The sequence below is a fragment of the Sus scrofa genome, chromosome X, assembly GCF_000003025.6.
Source record: "Sus scrofa isolate TJ Tabasco breed Duroc chromosome X, Sscrofa11.1, whole genome shotgun sequence".
Taxonomy (NCBI): Eukaryota; Metazoa; Chordata; class Mammalia; order Artiodactyla; family Suidae; genus Sus; species Sus scrofa.
In genome coordinates, this window is record NC_010461.5 from 125,142,809 (window position 1) to 125,162,014 (window position 19,206).

Here is a 19,206-nt window from a genome sequence, read left to right on the forward strand (position 1 = left end):
ATTTAGGGATATTTGGGTTTTCCACTTCTTCTTGAGTTAGTCTTGGTCATTTGCGTCCCTTAAGGAATGTCTCCATTTCATCTAAATTGGCAACTTTATTCACAAATACTGTTCCTAATAGTCCTTGCTGACACTTCTTATCAGTTTTATTGGTATTTTAAAAAGCTTTCAGTTTCATGGATTTTTATCGATCACTTGTCCGTTTTACATTTTATTCATATCTGCTCTTATCTTCATTATCTCCTTCCTACCACTTATTCAGATTTTAGTTTATTCTTCTATGTCTGATCTTTGTGCAGCATTGTTCTATTAATGAAAATGATTTTCCTCTTGATGCTGGCTGAATCTATTTCTCTTTTCTTTTACGTGAGCTTTGCTTCCTGCATCATTTTCCTTGTCCTAAAGTCCATGCTGCCTGCTGTTAATATAGCCACTCAAACTTCCCTCGTCTATCTTTATCCATCTCTTCGCTTTGATCAGACTTATGTCTTTAAAGGAGATTTCTTAGGCTCAGCATGTGTTTGGTTTGGCCTTTTTGTGTACTTGACAGTCTCTGCTTTTTAACGGAAGCACTTAGACCATTTACAGTTAATGTTATTGGCGATACTGTTGTTTAAGTCTGCCATCCTGCTGTTTCTTTTCTATTTGTCCCATGTGTTCTGTGTTCCTTTTTCTATCTTTTCCCGACATCTTTGAGTTTGAATCATTGTTAGAAGTCCATTTTATCCTCACGACATCCTTTTTGGGATTTAGGTTTTCTAATATGCGTTTTCCCTTCGAGTAGTTTGACATGTGAGAACATTCCAACAATATTCTTCCACTTCCCCACTCATTCCTTTGTACTGTTGTTGTCATATATTTTATTTTCTACGGTGGTTATAAACTTCACATTATGTTGTTAATACTTTTGCTTTAAATACTTTGCTAAGATTGAAAGAAATACAAACATGAGATAAAAATTGTATTTACCTGCATGTTTTCCATTTCCGAGATCCTTCGTTCCTTCACGTGGATCCCAGCTTCCATGTAGCATCGTCCTTGCTTGAGGAGAATGGTCTGTAACACATCTGGTACTGGAGGTTCTCTGCTGATAACAATTTAGCTTTTATATGTCTGAAAAAGTCTGTAATTTGCTTTCTTTTTCATTGAGGCAAAATTGACACTGTAAAACAAACCATTTTAAAGTAGAGAATTCACTGGTATTTAGTAATTCACATGCAAAAGGACTGCCATTTTTTTGGGGGGGTTGTTTTGGTTTTTTTTTTTTTTTTTTTTTTTGTCTTTTTAGGGCCGCACCTGTGGCATATGGAGGTTCCCAGGCTAGGGGTCCAATCAGAGCTGCAGCTGCCAGTCTGTGCCACAGCCACAGCCACAGCCACGTCAGATCTGAGCCGCGTCTGCGACCTACACCGAAGCTCACGGCAATGCTGGATCTTTAAACCACTGAATGAGGCCAGGGATCAAACCCACATCCTCATGGATAATAGTCGGGTTCTTAACTGGATGAGCCACAGTGGGAACTCCCCTAAAAACTATTAATAAGCGAACTTAAAGAAAACCTACACTAATGGAGAAACGTACCGTAGTCATGAATCGGAAGACCCAGTATTCTTAAGACGTCCAGTGTCACCACGCCATTCCATCAATTCAAAGCAAACACAATAAAAATCCTGATATTGCAGAAACCGCCAAACCAATTCTGAAATATGTGTGGAAATATAAAGAACCCAGAATAGGCAAAATCAAACTTGGAAAAGAGGAATAAAATTGAAAGATATAAGGATAACTAAAAAAAGATAAAGATAAAACAGAAAGCTCATGCAGTGCTGATGGGAATGTAAATTGGTACAACGATATTGAGAAACGGTTCTCCAGTTTCTTATAAAATTAACTGTGTAATCAATTATCTTATAACCCAGCAATCTCACACTGCTAATTACCCAAGAGGATAAAAATGCATGTCCACATAAACAGTTATACAGGAGTTTTCATAGAAATTTTATTAATAGTAACCCCAATGTGGAAGCAACTCAAATGTCTATGGAAAAGTGAATGGCTAAGCAAACAATGGTACATCCATGCAATGGACTCCCACTCAGCAGCAAAGAGGAATGAACTACTGATACACCCAACACCGTGGATGAATCTCAAAATTATCATGCTAAGTAAAAGAAGGTGGACTCAAAGACTACATAACCGCTTGACTTCATTCAAATGAAGTTCTAGAAAAGCAAATCTAATCTGTATTCGTTGCCTGGGGGAATGTAGAGAAGAGCATTGACTGGTAAAGAGGCACAAGGGGAATTGTGAGAGTGATGGAAATGTGCATTTTGGCTTTTGTGTGTATACCTTTGTCATAACGCATAAAACTGTTCACCTAAAACGTGTGTGGGAGTTCCCTGGTGGCTCAGCAGCTTAAGGATCCAGCATCGTCACTGCTGTGGCTGTGGTTATAGCTGCGGCTTGGGTTTGATCCCTGGCCCAGGAACTTCCACGTGCCGTGGGAGTGGCCAAAAAATGCTTGCATTTTGTATATGTATATTTCACCTCAACTAAGTAGAGTGAAAACAAAAAAGAGAAGGGGCAAACAAAAAATGAATAGCGAACAGTAGACTTAAATCCAATCACATCAGTAATTATATGAACTGTGACTCTGCCAAATTATCCACCTTAAAAGCAGACATTGTTAGAATTTTTAAAACACTAAACTATATACTGTCTACATGAGCCACATTAAAAACATAAAGACATCGACAGGTTGGAAGTAAGAGATTGGAAAAAGGCATGAAAGGATACAGCAAGCAATAAAGACTGATGTAGTCACATCCATAATAGACAAATTAGACTTCAAGGAAAACTGAATTTCCACAGATAAAGGGATATAGCTCATAGTATAAGTAGCAATTGGGGCCTCATCAAACTTACAAGTTTTTGCACAGTGAAGAAAATCATTTTATTTTATTTTTATTTTTATTTTTTTGTCTTTTTGTCTTTTTGTTGTTGTTATTGTTGCTATCTCTTGGTTCTTGGGCCGCTCCCGCGGCATATGGAGGTTCCCAGGCTAGGGGTCCAATCGGAGCTGTAGCCACCGGCCCACGCCAGAGCCACAGCAACGCGGGATCCGAGCCACGTCTGCAACCTACACCACAGCTCACGGCAACACCGGATCGTCAACCCACTGAGCAAGGGCAGGGACCGAACCCGCAACCTCATGGTTCCTAGTCGGGTTCGTTAACCACTGCACCACGACGGGAACTCCGAAAATCATTTTAAAAATGAAAGACAACCTAGGGAATATGGGAAAAACGAGTTGCAAATGATGCAACTGACAAGGGTTCAATCTCCAAAATATACAAACAACTCACACAACTCCACAACAACAACAACAAAACAACCCAATTGAAAGATGGGCAGAAGACCTAAACAGATGTTTCTCCAAAGAAGACATATGGATGGCCAGCAGGCACATGCAAAAATGCTCCACAGCACTAAGTATTAGAGAACTGAAAATCAAAATGACCATGAGGTACCACCTCACACCGGTCGGAGTGGCCATCATTCATAAATGTACAAATAGCAAATGCCCGAGGGGGGTGTGGACAAAAGGGACCCCTCCTACACTGTTGGTGGGAATGGAAATTGGTACAACCACTGTGGAGAACAGTATGGCGGTTCCTCAGAAAACTAAAAACAGAACTCTCATGTGATCCAGCAATCCCACTTCTGGGCATCTATCCAGACAAAACTTTCATTCAAAAAGAGACATGCACCTGTATGTTCATTGCAGCACTACTCACAACAGCCAAGACATGGAAACAACCTAAATGTCCATCGACAGAGGAGTGGATCAAGAAGAGAGGTGGTACATATACACAGTGGAATATGACTCAGCCATAAAAAGAACAAAATAATGCCATTGGCAGCAACATGGATGTAACTAGAGGTTATCATACTAAGCAAAGTAAGTCAGAAAGACAGATACTAAATGATATCACTTCTATGTGGAATCTAAAATACGGTACAAATGAACCTATCTACAAAACAGAAACAGACTCGCAGACACAAAGAACAGACTTGTGATTGCCAAGGGGGAGGCGGAGGGAGTGGGATGGACGGGGAGTTTGGGGTTAGTAGATGCAAACTCTGACATTGAGAATGGAGAAGCAATGAGGTCCTGCTGTATAGCCCGAGAAACTCTATCCAGTCTCTTGGGATAGACCAGGACGGAAGATGATATCGGAAAGGGAACGTATGTATATGTGTGACTGTGTTCCTTTGCTGTATAGCAAAAATTGGCACAACATTGCAAGTCAGGTATACTCTAATAAAAATCTATTTACAAGTAGCAGTTAATCCATCTGGAAGATAAAACAATTATAAATATGTTTGTGAATAATAACATACCCTCAAAAACACACAGAGCAAGAGCTGATAGGATTAATAGGAGAAAGGCACAAATCCAAAATCACAGCTGGAGATTTTAACATCCTCTCTCAACAAGTGAGAACACAAGACAAAACAATCTATTAAAGCACAGAACAGGGATAGGCCACCTACAGCCCCCTGGACAAATCCAGCCCTGGGCCTGGTTTTTAATAGCCCCTGAGCTAAGAATGGTGTTTCCCTGCAGTAGCTTGGGGGGAGGGGCTGGGAGGAGTGGAAGGAGCAGCAGCAGCAGCAACGGTGACCCTGTGTGGCTTAAAAACTCGCAAATTTGACTATCTGTTCTTCTACATTAAGAGTTTGTTGGCCTCTGACATAAAAGATCTGAGCCATCTATCAGCTGCCATGATTGAATTGATATTTTTAGGACACAAAATCAGAAATATAAATTTTAGATGTGTATAGTCTGCATGTCCCTTTCAAGTACAAATGCTGTGTTTACCAAGAGAACGCATTTGCTAGGCCTAAAACCAATTCTCAGTAAACTTAAAAGTTTACAGATTGGGAGTTCCCATCGTGGTGCAGCGGAAACGAATCTGACTAGGGATCGTGAGACGGCAGGTTCGACCCCTGGCCTCGCTCAGTGGGTTAAGGATCTGGTGTTGCCATGAGCTGTGGTGAAGTTTCCAGATATGGCTCGGATCTGGCGTGGCTGTGGCTGTGGCATAGGGCAGCGGCTACGGCTCCGATTTCCCCTAGCCTGGGAACCACCATATGCTGCAGATGCGGCCCTAAAAAGACAAAAAGACCAAAAAAAAAAAAAAAAAAAACTTTACAGATTGAAAACTTGCAGAGTATACATTCTGACTATCCTTGTCTTGTTCCTGTTGGTTGTGACATTAGCTGTGGGTTTTGCCATATGCAGCCTTTATTCTATGGAGGCATATTACTTCTATACCCAATTGGTTGAGGTTTTTTTTTGTTTTTTGTTTTTAATCATGAAAGATGTATTTTGTCAAATGTTTTTTTCTGCATTTATTGAGACGGTTGTGTGATTTTTATCTTTCATTCTATTAATGTGGTGTACCACACAGAGAGATTTGCATATGTTGAAGCATCCTGTACTCCGGCTCCAGAGATGAAGGCCTGCACTTGCCTGAGAGGCTAGAGCTGCCTGCGCAGGAGAAAGTGACAATGGACAGGACTGGCAGAGAGAGTCCGAGCCCCAAGGGTTCCTGGGTGACTTTGATCAGGGAGACCGTGAGATGCTTCCTCAAGCCATGAGCCGTTCTAGGCACCGGTCACACCTCGGTCACAGATAAGCAAGGTTCGCCCGGCCCCTCCTGACGCCCGCAGGCAGCCCTCCCTGTAGACTCGCAGGCAGAGACGTCTCGGAAACGCAGAGCCACACACGCTAACAGCTCGGGCTCCCTGCCTGGGTCCCTCGGGCCCGGCCTGGTCCCCCCGTCTCCGACTCAGGGACTCACCTGGCTGGGCGCCGGCCCGGGGGCCTGGCCCATGCCGCGTCCTCGCTGCTCTGGCGACCCCGCAGCGGGTGGCCCCCCTGCTGCTGCGTCGTCGTCGGGGCCTCGTCATCCCTGCTCCCGCTCAGGGAAGCCCCCTCCTCCCCCGCCCCGGGGGGGGGTCCTCCAGGGCCCCGGGGGGGGGGTCCTCCAGGGCCCCGGTGACCTCAGGAGAGCACGCGGGGCGGCGGCAGGGCCGGAGGCGAGATCATAATAATAACACCGGGGAGAAATAAGCCTTCGGGGAAGGATGCTGCGAGAGAGCGCCCCGCCAGGGCAGAGGCGCGGGCCCTCGGGGACGGGGGACAGGGACGGAGCGCAGCGGGGGCGGGGGGCCCAGGTCCCCGCTGTCCCCGCCGCTGCCTTCGGTCTCCCCACAGCTGCTGGTTGAGACGCCAGCGGGGAGGGGAGCGCGCGGCTCAGGGTAAGGCCGGGGGCAGCCTCGCCTTCCGCTGGGTGGGAAGAACTCGCGGGCTGGACCTGAGGGAGGGGGCGCCGCAGCGCGACCACCTGGAGCCAGGCCTGTGGGCAGGGGGCTGCCGGCCGGTCCTCAGCTCGCCAAGGCCCATCTGGCACGTCTGCGCCGGTGCCGGCCCCAGTCCCGCCGAGCCCCAGGGCTTACCCTGCAGGGGACCGGCCAGCGACCTGCCAGAAGGCTGGTTACCCTGGCCCCTTGCCCCACGCGGGGCGGGGGCAGCCTCAGCGCGGCTTCGGCACGTGTACCTGCCCGCCCTCCCGCGTGCCTTTGCCAGCCTGGCAAAGCACCACCCAGGGACCCACTAAGGACTTCCTCGCCACCGCAAGGTGCACACCCAGGCTCCCCAGAACTGGAGCTGGGCGTTTCCCCGGCCACTGGGGCTCCTCCTGCGACCGACCCCACGAGCCAGAGGAGGCTGATGGCGCTGGTTGGGGGCCCGGGTCCGGAGGGTCAGGGGGAGGCGGAGGTTCGGCTCCGGAGCGGGGCTGGGAAAGTCTGGCCCCGAGACCCCCCAGAACCGGGGGGAGCACCTCCTGGGACCGCTGTGGGGGACGGGAACACGGAGGGGAAGGTGGGGACGGCTGGGGCGGGCGGGTCACCAGCCCAGCAGGTAGCAGGCGGCCTGCAAGCAGCCGAGAGGAGCCCAGACAAGGCCCGTGCGGCCTCTCGGGCCTGAGCTGTGAGGGGCGCCCGGCCCAGGGGCAGGAGCCGTCAGCAGCACCGGCCAGGCCGGCAGGGGCCGCGCTGGCGCCCAGGCAGGGGGCACAGGGAGCGGGCACAAGCGGCCGGAGGACGTCGGGAGGAAGGAGGAGGACCATCGGTCCCCGCAGGCGGCCGGCCCCGAGTAGCTGGAGCAGCTGGCTCGGAAGGTGCCGTCGAGGCCTTGGGGAGGGAGGCTGTCGTCGCCGTCTTGGCGGCGCGTCCGTGGGCACGTGGGCGCCCTCGCAGCCCGTCTTCAAGGGACGACGTGCTTCCGGGGCGGCCCGAGGAGGGGGGCTGCCCGGGGCCCGGGGCTCACTGGCCCGTCTCTCAGAAGCTCGTCGTGCTTGGGGACGGGCAGGGCCTTTTCCTGGCGCAGCTCCCCTCCCGTCACCGTGTGCCCACGGCCCGCTGCCACACGCGCGAGGGACACAGGCGCAGGGACAAGGAGTTCGTGTCCCTGGGGCACTGCACGTCCTGAGCAGGGGGGCCACCGTCCCCAGCAGGCTGTCAGCCCCGGGAGCCCGCTCTGCGGCTCCCCTCCTCGGGCTGGACTCTGGGGCGGGCCCGCCCCACCCGGGGGCCTGCACGCCCAGCCCTCTGGTCCAGGACAGGAGGGCCTGTGTGCGCAGGCGCACGGGGGTGGGGTGGGGGTGGGGCGGGGGGGGGGGAGGCCGCCGGGCGGGGGCGGCCACTGGAGCATGGGGGCTTCGAGCGGGAGCAGAGTCTGTCAGGCACCACGGGGTCTCCTGGGCGTGGCAGGGCGGGCTTGGTGGCCACCAATCAGAGGCCAGGAGGCGCCGCGAGGGGGCCTGCGCAGGCGCACTGGGTCGCCTGGGGCTGAAGGGGCGGGGCTTTGGGAGGACCTGGGCTTCTGTTCAGTTGGTCGCTGGCGGGGAGGAGGACAGGACGGCCACCATGCAGGCCCCGGACGATGGCGAGGGCGGCGCAGGGACGCCCAGTGGCCAGCACAGCTCCCAGCTTCCAGATTGCCATAGTAGTTCAGGCAGCCCTGAAGGCGAGGGTGGCCCTGGGAATGAAGGAGCAGTGATCAAGGCAGCTTTGGCTACTCCCAGGCCTGATCAGGCACCGCCTGCCCAAGGGCCTGGTGGAGATGCAGTGCGCATGGCTGTAGGGCCTGGAAGCGGACCGCTGGAGTTGTATCCTTTCCATGGAGCCTCCCTGGGCAGGGGCAGCGGTAGGGTGGTGGGAAACATGGCGGCAGCCTGGGGAGGAGACAGTGGGTGCGCAGGGGACAATTGGGCAGCAAGAGTAGGCAGCCTGGCAGGAAAGGGGCTTGAATGTCCGTGTCTGAAGAGCCTGGAGGGTTGGGAAGGACTGAAAGCTTCGAGCCGCAGCTCAGGGCGGTCTGAGCCTGTGGCAGGGAGCGTCTGGTCATCCCCTGGTACAGGCGGGTCTGAGCTGTAAGGAAGCCTGAGATACCGGCTACTTTAGTAGCAGATGGTGCCTTAACTAAGGCTCCCCCAGCACGCTCACTGTGACTTTACGATCCCCCCTGGAGGCAGACATGGCCCGCAGATCTCTGATCCCAGATGCCCAGCGCCATCAACACGGCATTCAGAGAGAATTTACAGTGAATGGCAGTGCCCTGGCTATGTCAGTTCTAGTAGAGTCCGCGGTAGGGGCAGGGGTGGCGACAGGTCCTGGGGTCCAACCTCAGTCTTAAGAGCAGTGTGGTGGAAGCACGGATGGGCTTGGCATGGGGCGGCTGGGGCCCTGGACCTCCAGGAGCCTGTCCCCTTAAACCTGATGCTCCTTTCCCTCACTTTTAGCAGATGGACTGCTGCAGACCTTGCTCTCTTCCGAAGCTCCATCAACTCCTCCCTCGATCAGCTTTGCCTGGTGATTCGGAACATTCGGCGCTTTGTGCCCCCACCTGCCAAAAGCCTGAGGGAGGAAAGGGGGCTGAGGCCTAACTTTGTGTCTCCTACTAGGCAGTGCATAGGGAATTCAAACTTAGAGTAATTACCACTTGGTTATTTGGCCCTTGGTATCTTTTGTCACTTGCTTTGCTTCCCAGTTGCTTGAGGAGTGGGATGCTTAAAGGCTTACTCCTGCAGAAAATAAAACTGAGCTACTCTCTGGTGTCTCAGTTTCTTTTCAGCTGATGCACTTCTGGATTTTTTTCTATCCTTGCCCTCCGTGTTGGAAGGAATGTGCTGGAATTCAAGTATTCCAGTAGTACAAGGTAATTGAATACAGTTTAGGAAAATGAACATGAAACCCTATGTAAGCACGAAATACTGTCAATATTTTAGAATATTTTCTAGGAGTTACCATCGAGGCCGGCTTGGTGGTAATGAAGCCAACTAGTATCCGTGAGGATGCGGGTTTGATCCCTGGCCTCGCTCAGTGGGTTAAGGATCCGGTGTTGCCCTGAGCTGTGGTGTAGGCCATTAGCTGTAGTGCCAATCTGACCCCTAGCCTGGGAACTTCCATATGCCCCAGGTGCAGCCCTAAAAGGCAAACAAACAAACAAAAACAACAAAAAAACCCCTTAGTTGTGCATTAAATGTATAACAACATATGATATAGAAGTTAACAAGTTTAAGAGCTCCCATCGTGGCACAGTGGTTAACGAATCCGACCAGGAACCATGAGGTTGTGGGTTCGATCCTTGCTCTTGCTCAGTGGGTTAACGATCTGGCGTTGCCGTGAGCTGTGGTGTAGGTTGCAGACGCGGCTCAGATCCCGAGTTGCTGTGGCTCTGGTGTAGGCTGGCAGCTACAGCTCTGATTCGACCCCTAGCCTGGGAACCTCCATATGCCGAGGGTGTGGCCCAAGAAATGGCAAAAAGACAAAAAAAAAAAAAAGTTAACAAGTTTAGCATTAAATTTTTTCCTGAATATTTTTTCATTTAGCATAAATCCACTTTCTAAAAACTCTTCAAAAATATTACTGAGTGGGAGTTCCCGTCCTGGCTCAGTGGAAATGAGAATCTGACTGGTATCTATGGGAACGCAGTTTTGATCCCTGTCCTCACTCGGTTTGTTAAGGATCTGGTGTCATTGTGAGCTGTGGTGTAGGTTGCAGATGTGGCTTGGATCTGGCGTTGCTGTGGCTGTGGTGCAGCTACAGCTCTGATTCAGCCCCTAGCCTGGGAACTTCCTTATGCTGTGGGTGCGGCCCTAAATAGACAAAAAAAAAAATTACCGAGTGGATGCATATAAGATGCAGCATAATGTAATTACTGAACATTTAAGTTTCCAGTTTTTTCATTACTGTGGTTAATGATTCAGTGGAATGCACGTATATAATTCTTTCCGTGAGTAGGTTATTTCCTTAAAGTAGATTCCAAAGGTAGAAATACCGACCTAATGTTTACTTTTCTATTTCTTTCTGAAGAATCTTGATGACAGTTGCTCTTCAGAAAACACACCTACCACAGGCTTTCTGGTTTCCCAACATCCTTGCCTTCAGTGGATTGCTTTCCTACTACAAAAACTTAGTTTGCATGAAAAAAAACCTAGGCACACTAAAATAAGCCTTTTGTCACTGATGGAGGGAGGAATGTTTGGGCACAGGGAGTTACAGGCCCTTGAATATATCTTTTCTCTTGCAATCTTGCTAAGCTCACTGATTCCTTCTAGTCACTCTTGTAGATTGCATTCGACTTTCTACACAGACAGTCGTGTGTGGTCTACAGACAGTTTTGTCTTCCTTTCCAATCGGGATGCCTTTTATTGATGCATTTATCTCCTCATGATGGGTTGGATTTTTCTGATCCTTGGCATACTCATTTTCTTGGGTGCTGGGTATTTTTTCCCCTAAACATAGTTCGGAACTTTTAAAATCGAATTTTGTTAACTTAGAAACAGTTCGATCTTGCCTTAAGATTTGATCCATGAGAGCAGAGCAGCTTTTAGTGTGGAGTAGATATTTTACGCTATTGAGACGAGATCCCTCTGAGGACTGTACATGTTGTGACCTGAATTGGGATGTTTCCGTCAGGTCTCCAGCAGGACCCCCGCCCGCCCCCCGGGCCCCGCAGCGGCGGGACTCGGTCTCCCCAGCCGGGGGCGGGGGCCCGGCTTCCCCTCCGATCGCGTCCCCGACCGGCCGCCCCGCCTGGTGCCCGGCTCCGTCGCAGCCTGGGTATCGTCCGCGTGGCCGGGTGTGAGGGGCTTCTTCCAGGGAAGCGGCAGGGCAGAGCCCGTCCCCACGGGGGCCGCGCGTGAACCGCCCGCCCTCGCGGAGCCGGCGAGCCCTGCGTGTGCGGGGGACGGAGGTGCGGGGGCTGCCGGCCGGGGTCGCGGCGAGGACGCGGCGGCTCCCCCGGGCAGCGTGCAGCGGCGGCCCGAGTGGCTACAGCGAGGGCCTCTTGCTTTCTCTCTTCTTTTTTTTTTTTGGCTCTGCCCAAGGCTCGCTGACGCTGGAAGGCCGGGGATCAGACCTGAGCCACAGCAGTGACACCGCTGAAGCCTTAATCGCTAGGCCACCAGGGAACCCCTTTTCCTCCTTTTTAAAAAATCATTTCTAGGGAGTTCCCGATGTGTCTCAGTGGGTTATGAACCCGACTAGGAACCATGAGGTTGCGGGTTCGATCCCTGGCCTCGCTCAGTGGGTTAAGGATCTGGCATTGTTGCCGTGAGCTGTGGTGTAGGGCGCAGACACGGCCCGGATCTCGTGTGGCTGTGGCTCTGGTGTAGGCTGGCAGCTGCAGCTGCCATTCGACCCCTAGCCTGGGAACTTCCATATGCCATGGGTGCGGCCCTAAAAAGCCAAACAAACAAACAAGTCATTTCTGGAGTTCCCGTTGGGGCTCAGCAGGTCAGGACCCTGATGTCGTGTTGGAGACGGTGTGGGCTCGATCCCTGGCCCTGCTCATCGGGCTACAGATCCTTTGTTGCCTCAAGCTGTGGCGTCGGCCGGCAGCTGCAGCTCCAATTTGACCCCTAGCCTGGGAACTTCCATATGCCACACGTGTATACAATGTATACACTCATATAACCACAGCTCAGATTCAAATACAAACATTTCCACCATTCCAGAAAATTCTCTTGTGCCCCCTTTCTAAACAATAATAATCCCAATAGAGGTGACCACTCTTCTCACTTGTGTCGCCATCGAGTATGCAAATGAATTGTCTCATATTGAAGAATAAAAAAATGGAAATGATTTAAAATTTCAAGCAGATACACAGTTAGGTTGCATTCTTTCACAAGAAGGTAAACAAAGGCCCAAACTCAGGAAAATCCGGGCTTTGTCCATAAAGCAAAGACCAAAATAGCAGTGGTGACAGGAGCAAAAGGGCTCCGATCAGGCGAGGGGACAGCAGATGGACTATCACGCCTTCCCCACTGAGGCTCAACAGGAACCGCTGGGTGCGTGGCGGCCGAGTGGGCTCAAGATTCACTATCGTCCCCCTGGATCTCCAGTGACTGTCCTGTCCCCGAGGCTCTCCTGGGTTGGGGGGAGTCACGTCTCAGCTCTGCTCTCTCCCCGCCGAGTCCCCTGTGCCGGCCTGCACCAATGACACTCTCTCTGAATTGCAGAAGATAAAAACTGAATTTACAAAAACAAATGGCCCGATTACAATAAGGAAATGATAACAAGAAATGCAATTTAAGACCCAGGAAATAAAGAAGAAGAAAGCGGAAGATCTCGGGAGGTGTCGGGGGAGTAAAGGGGTCGGAGATGAGGGGCCAAGGTTCCCCGGCCCCTGCCTCTCAGCTCAGCCTCGTGGGCCCACCTCCTCTCGCCAGGGCCTTGGTCTGGGGCGTGTCAGCAAAGAGCCTTCACAGGACCTGGCCACAGCCCGGCCCCGTGAGAACTTGCCGTGGCCTCTCCTCCTTTCTCTCAGCACCAGGACTCCCCTGGGCTGCAGCATCTCTGCCTTTGGCCTGTTTCCACCGGGCCCGAGCCCTGCTACGCCGGCTGTGTCTTCCTTGCATGGTGGCCTAGATATGCTGCTGACCCAGCAGCTGGGGCGGCTGTGAGTCTCGGCCACGCGGGAAAGGGAGGTGGTAGCACAGGAGACCCCTGCCGGGGGCAAGAGGCTGGGAGCTGTCGCTTTTTAATGTCAGTAATGGTGAAGGTTATGCGATCAACTTTATGCAATTAACTTTACTGCCAGTTAGCGAAGCTCGTTTCTGACCTAGAAAAAAGATGTCAAGATGTGGTCCGCTGAGCAGAAACGGTGCTCAGGACAGCTACCTGCTCAGCTCTCGGCCGGATGGAGGCCATGTTCCATGGGAGTCAGGTTAAGTTTGTTGTGTTTGAAAACAGACAATCCAAAAATTTATAGGGAACCACAAAAGACCCAGAATTGCCAAAGCAATCCCAAGAAACACAAACCAAGCAGGAGGCATCACTCTCCCAGACTTCAGGCAATATTACGAAGCCGCAGTCATCATCAGCCACAGTGTGGTCCTGGTACCAAAACCGACAGACAGACCAATGGAACAGAATAGAGAGCCCAGAAATAAACCCAGACACCTACCGTCAATTCATCTTTGACAAAGGAGGCAAGAATATAAAATGGCTAAAAGACAGTCTTTTCAGCAAGTTTTGCTGGGAAACCCGGACAGCTGCATGCAAATCAATGAAGCCAGAACACACCCTCACACCATGCACGGAAATAAACTCGCAATGGCTTAAAGACTTAAATGTAAGACAAGACACCATCAAACCCCTGGAAAAGAACTCAGGCAAAACATTCTCTGACATCAGCCTTACAAATGTTTTCTCAGGTCAGTCTCCCGAAGCAACAGAAATAAAAGCAAAAATAAACCAATGGGACCTAATCAAGCTGACAAGCTTTTGCACAGCAAAGGAAACCAGAAAGAAAACAGAAAGACAACTGCAGAATGGGAGGAAATAGTTTCAAATGATGCAACGGACAAGGGCTTAATCTCTAGAATATACAAGCAACTTATGCAACTCAACAGCAAAAAAGCCAACAACCCAATGGAAAAATGGGCAAAAGAGGGAGTTCTCGTCGTGGCTCAGTGGTTAACAAACCCAACTAGGAACCATGAGGTTGCTGGATTGATCCCTGGCCTCGTTCAGTGGGTTAAGGATCCGGCGTTGCCGAGAGCTGGGGTGTAGGTTGCAGACACGGCTCGGATCCTGCATTGCTGGCGGCTATACCTCCAATTTGACTCCTAGCCTGGGAACCTCCATATGCCATGGGTGTGGCCCTAAAAAGCAACAAATAAATAAATAAATAAAAAGAAAAAAGAAAAAAAAGAAAAATGGGCAAAAGACCTGAATAGACATTTCTTCAAGGAAGGTATACAGATGGCCAACAAACACATGAAGAAAGGCTCCGCATCCCTGATGATTAGAGAAATGCAAGTCAAAACTACCAGGAGATACCACCTCACACCCGTCAGAATGGCCCTCATTAAGAAGTCCACACATAACAAGTGCTGGAGGGGGTGTGGAGAAAAGGGAGCCCTCCTGCACTGTTGGTGGGAATGGAAGCTGGTACAGCCACTATGGAGAACAGTTTGGAGATACCTCAGAAATCTATACATAGAACTTCCATATGACCCCGCAATCCCACTCCTGGGCATCTATCCGGGCAAAACTCTACTGAAAAGAGACACGTGCGCCTGCATGTTCATTCACAACAGCTGAGACATGGAAACAAGCCGAATGTCCATCGATGGATGATTGGATTCGGAAGATGTGGTACATATATACACAGTGGAATACGACTCAGCCGCACAAAAGAAGGACATAATGCCATTTGCAGCAGCATGGATGGAACGAGAGCCTCTCATCCTGAGTGACGTCAGTCCGAAAGAGAAAGACAAGTACCACAGGATATCACTTATATCTGGAATCTAATATAGGGCACAAACGAACCTTTCCACAGAACAGAAAATCATGGGCTTGGAGAACAGACGTGTGGTGGCCAAGGGGGAGGGGGAGGGAGTGGGGTGGTTGGGAGCTTGGGGTTCAGAGATGCGGACTGTTGCCTTTGGAATGGATGAGCCATGAAGTCCTGCTGTGTCGCACTGGGAACTATGTCTGGTCACTTATGATGGAGCCTGATCTTGTGCGGAAATAGAATGTGGACATGTATGTGTGACGGGGTCACCGTGCTGCACAGTAGAAAAAAAAATAATCTGTTGGGGAAATAAAAAAAATAAATAAAATGCTGCTAGAACCATAAAAAAAAAAAGAAAAAAGAAAATGGCAACGAGGTCTCATCTTTTAAAAGGTTATCTGTATTTTTATCAGAGGTCATCACTTAAAGCAAAGAAGAGGGCACTTAGGTCACGATTCCTTCTTATAAGACTTTTATTATTAATGCCAGAAATGAAATAGTGGAAACAGTGAATTTTAAAAAATCAGCATGCTTGTGTATACAAAGGTGGTATGCAGGGGGCCAAGGAGGAGGCCTCGAGAGGGGAAAACCAGGCCAGAGAGGAGCCTTCAGTCTTGACCTGGACCCACGGGGTGACAGTTCAGCTGACGCTTGCTGCAGGGTGAAGGGCCTGGACACTGCCTCCTCAGGGTCACCCCACGCACTTGCAGCCAGGCTGGGTGCTGGCTTGTGGACCCAGGGACTTGAAGTGTCGAGCCCCTTCTGTTCTTTCTGCATAACCCAACCTGCCATCTGGAGGTATTTCCTAACGAAACGAGTCGGAAGGAAATGAAGCAAAAGGGAACTACAGAAAACAATGTGTGATTAATCGCTGCATTGTCCTGTTATGTTGATTCCCAAATTTTCCAGAAAGGTGTATTCTGCACGGTGTACGGACACGCACTTGACTTGGGGTGGTATCTGGGATCGTTACTGTTATGAAAAAAAACAAGCCTCAGACCCCACCAGAATGGTAGCCCTTGGCTACAGATGGATTATCTGCCAGAAAACAAGATTTGGCCAGCATCGTTTTGATTAAGGGTGCCTTTCTCAGTAGCATATGCTGCTGGCAGCTGGAAAACTCTCTGTATCATCTTGTGTCCCTGAATTGTCATGCTTTTGGGTAGCCATTCCTTAGCAGTTTTATCAAAGCAACACATAATCTCACACACCCTGGAAATGAGGGTGAAGTCAGGTATTTTTTTAATCCCTAATGACTTCCAAACAAGTCACTCAAGTGTCTACTGCTCTGTGCTGTAAATACGTCCCTGGAAATGTTTTGTACAGACAGACTTTTTTGGTCGATTGGACGACATTTCATTAGTGTCATAACTTCAGCTGTGTTCTCTTTTCCATCTGGTTCTTGACACTTGGGCAGCTTTTCTGCATCGGCCTGTGTCAGGCAATCCAAGATCTAAGCACAGGGGGCGCACCCAGGAGGAAGCTGCCACCGACAGGACTGGCAGTCCGGAGCCCTGGATTCGGGCCCGTGTGGCATACGTGGAGCGGGCCCCAGGGTGCGGAGCCCTCTTGTTGGTGCATTCGGGCTCATCAAGGACTCTTAATTTAAAGCACTTGGCAACTCTCCTCCATCTTGCTCTGAGAAGAAAATGATGTCACCAGATCCTGCTGCTTTGGACACGAAAATTACTTTTGTATGGTCTGAAAAAGCAAGACTTTGGCACTTACCTTTGGAGCAGTTTGAAACACTGAAACCTGCAGCAAAGCCTGCAGTTGCCTGGCAGAGAGTGACAGAATCGAGGGCCAGTGTCTGCCTAGCACCCAGCCATTCGTTCACATGTGTGTGCTGGCGGCAGGGGCTCAGAGGGTCAGGAAGGGGAGTTGAGTACAAGTCGGAGCCTGAGCGGGCCTTCCGTCTGGGTCCTCTGAGCCCAGGAAGGGCTGACGAGATGGCCTCCGGGCCTCGTCCCCACGGAGGCACAAGGGCAACGCGAGCCAGGAATCCTGAGAAGGGAGGTCGCTGGTTTGGGGTTGGGCTTTTTCTCCCAGATCAGAACTGTCACTCAAAACCCGCCGTCCTGCTCGGATGGCCAGCGATGGCCTTCCTCAAGGCGGCCCGAAGCCTGCTGGCCCTGGCAGCTCCCAGGAAGCTCGGGGACTGCGGGAGCCCACAAAGGCCTTCGCCCTGACTGTCAGGAGGTATTTCTAATGGGAACGACCGACTCGGTCAGCGTCCGGTTTGAACACCACACAAAGGAGCCCTGGCTGGATCCGCATGCCTTTCAAGTCTAAAAGCACCCGCTCAAAATGCTGCCCAAGCGGGAGGAGACGAAGGCGCGCCCCGCCCGAGTCTGCCCCTGTTTCCCGCACGACTCGGCGCTGCCCGGGCTGCCCGACCCACCGGGGTCCGCGGAGGCCCGGGAGTGGCCTCGGGCAAGTGCTGCCTGCCCGGCCCTTGGTCTTCTTCCCTTCGAAGCAGGGGCAACGGCGTCGGCAAGTCCAGCTCCTGAGGTCTCGAAGAGGGAGACGAGGTGCGGCCTGACGTGCTCATCACGGCGTCGGGGGCCCGGGGGCCCGGCCGCGACTTGTCTGCCTTCGGGGTGGAGACGATTGGGAGGCAGGGCTGCCGCCTCTGCCGCCGCCACTGGGCTTGAGGCGTGGGGGCGAGGTGGCCTCCAGGCGCCTCCCCGCGAGGGGCGAATGCTGCCCCGAGGGAGGGCCTTTCGCCCAGTGCCGGGAACGCGGTCTCCCAGGTCTTGCCCGGCTCGTGCCCACGCCGCCCGCATGGCCTTGTCCCGGCCGCGGTCCATGGCCGCGGCGGCCTCCGCGCTGCCTCTCCTGACCGTGGGGCCCGCGGCCCCGGGCTCCGACGGGGGCGGCCTCCTCCCGCTCCGCCTTCCTTCCAGAGGTGCGGGCCAAGCGCGGGTGTGACTCCGCGCATCTCGCCCGGCGGGACTCGCAGCCCGGAGCAGGCGCCGAGCTTCCCGCCCGCGGCCGGCGGCGGGGCGGCCTCACACCTTGGACTGCCTCTCATCCGTCCACTCCTGCCGCGTGCTCTGCAGCGCCTGCGTCTTCTGCTCATCCACCTGGACGTAGTCCACCCTTTGCTCGTCGGAAAGGAACACTTTCTGTGGGGGGAGAACAAGAAGGTTTGCAGTGCATTTAATTGTGAAATCCAGGGAGTGGTAATGAACCTGACTAGCTTCCCTGAGACGCAGGTTCGACCTCTGGCCGCGCTCAGGGGGTTAAGGATCCGGCGTTGCCGTGAGCTGTGGTGTAGGTCGCAGATGCGGATTGGATCCTGCGTGGCTGTGGCTGTGGTGTAGACCGGCAGCTGCAGCTCCGATTCGACCCCTAGCCTGGGAACTCCATATGCCGCGGGAGCGGCCCAAGAAATGGCAAAAGAAGACAAAAGAAAAAATCAGGAAAGTGTCAGGCCATGTGTGGGAGATGCCAGCGTCGTTAGGCACCTGCTGCCGCTGCCGCCTAGGCCGTAGCTGCGGAAGATTAGAGTCTGTCTGCGCGGCCATCGCACCTCACCTCTGCCCCAGCCACCTGCCTTGCCCTGACCAATACGGTGTGAGTTTAAGGGACATGGGCCCATCCCACAGGGAGAAGAGGCGGCCGCAGAATCCTGCGAGCTCTCTTTCCTCTGCCAGGGCACCAGCGCGTCTCGGATGGCGGCTGCTCCTCTGACGTGGGCCCTGGATTGAAGATGACCTGAAACACCAGGGCCCTGGCCTGCGATGGACTGTCCCCGGAGCAACAACTGGAAAGGCCACTGAGATGTGGGGCTGTCTTCACTGCAGACCTGCCCAAACCGACTGATGCGCCTTTTGTACCATCTGTCTCGTCCTTCTGACCAGCTTCTCTGGAGGATCATTTTACGGCTTTGGAATGAAATGAAAGGTAAAGGGCAAGTGGGAATGCATTCAGCCGAAGGCAAGGGAAGTCTTCCAGACTTTCTTTCTCTCCACACCCCAAATGGAATCACACTGTATATCCTGTTCAGCAGGTTGTTTTCTCATCAAACAATACACTGTTGGGCACAGGTTAATTTGTTTCTTTTTGCCGTACCCATGGCAGGCGGAAGTTCCCGGACCAGGGAGCGAACCTGCGCCACAACAGCGACCCAAGCTGCTGAAGTGACGGTGCTGGATCCTTAATGACCTGCATGCACCGCAAGAGAACTCCCGTGAGGCTCTGTTTCGTCTGTGGTCCTCGCGGGCCATCCACTCATGACCACGCATGCATTCCACGGCTCACACTGTGCAGTGAGCGACCAATTCCTAGAGTCCCTTACACGGATTAACTCAGCAGGG

The 19,206-nt window shown here is 52.0% G+C and overlaps 2 protein-coding genes across 6 annotated transcripts in view; one reads left to right on the forward strand and one right to left on the reverse strand.

Annotated features, from left to right (window-relative positions):
• Positions 7,785-9,206, forward strand: LOC102166335 (EKC/KEOPS complex subunit LAGE3-like). 3 transcript variants are annotated; one of them, XM_021080049.1, is made up of 3 exons: positions 7,789-8,243; positions 8,572-8,700; positions 8,880-9,206. In XM_021080049.1, exons 1-3 carry the CDS (start codon positions 8,002-8,004, stop codon positions 9,067-9,069), a joined length of 561 nt encoding a protein of 186 aa, XP_020935708.1. In that variant the 5' UTR covers positions 7,789-8,001; the 3' UTR covers positions 9,070-9,206. The 3 variants fall into 3 exon arrangements, with proteins under 3 accessions (XP_020935709.1, XP_020935708.1, XP_020935707.1); XM_021080048.1 differs by having other exon boundaries at positions 7,791-8,243; positions 8,877-9,206; XM_021080050.1 differs by lacking the exon at positions 8,572-8,700 and having other exon boundaries at positions 7,785-8,281; positions 8,877-9,206.
• The window catches only part of GAB3 (GRB2 associated binding protein 3), a 50,933-nt gene continuing 47,066 nt past the window's right edge, over positions 15,340-19,206 (reverse strand). For 2 of the 3 annotated variants that reach the window (XM_021079896.1, XM_021079897.1), the window contains exon 10: positions 15,340-18,012. In XM_021079896.1, the coding sequence (XP_020935555.1) occupies positions 17,896-18,012 (117 nt within the window). In that variant the 3' untranslated portion in view covers positions 15,340-17,895. The remainder of the gene's footprint in view (positions 18,013-19,206) is intronic. The other variant, XR_002340617.1, reaches the window with a different exon arrangement.

What these genes read in the sequence shown, in the direction of transcription:
- LOC102166335 (XM_021080048.1), top strand. Translation starts at nt 8,002, where the DNA reads ATGCAGGCCCCGGACGATGGCGAGGGCGGCGCAGGGACGCCCAGTGGC. An exon ending in GGAAGCGGACCGCTGGAGTT is followed by an intron (nt 8,244 to 8,571) that starts GTATCCTTTCCA and finishes AGGCTCCCCCAG; the next exon opens with CACGCTCACTGTGACTTTAC. An exon ending in AATGGCAGTGCCCTGGCTAT is followed by an intron (nt 8,701 to 8,876) that starts GTCAGTTCTAGT and finishes CCTCACTTTTAG; the next exon opens with CAGATGGACTGCTGCAGACC.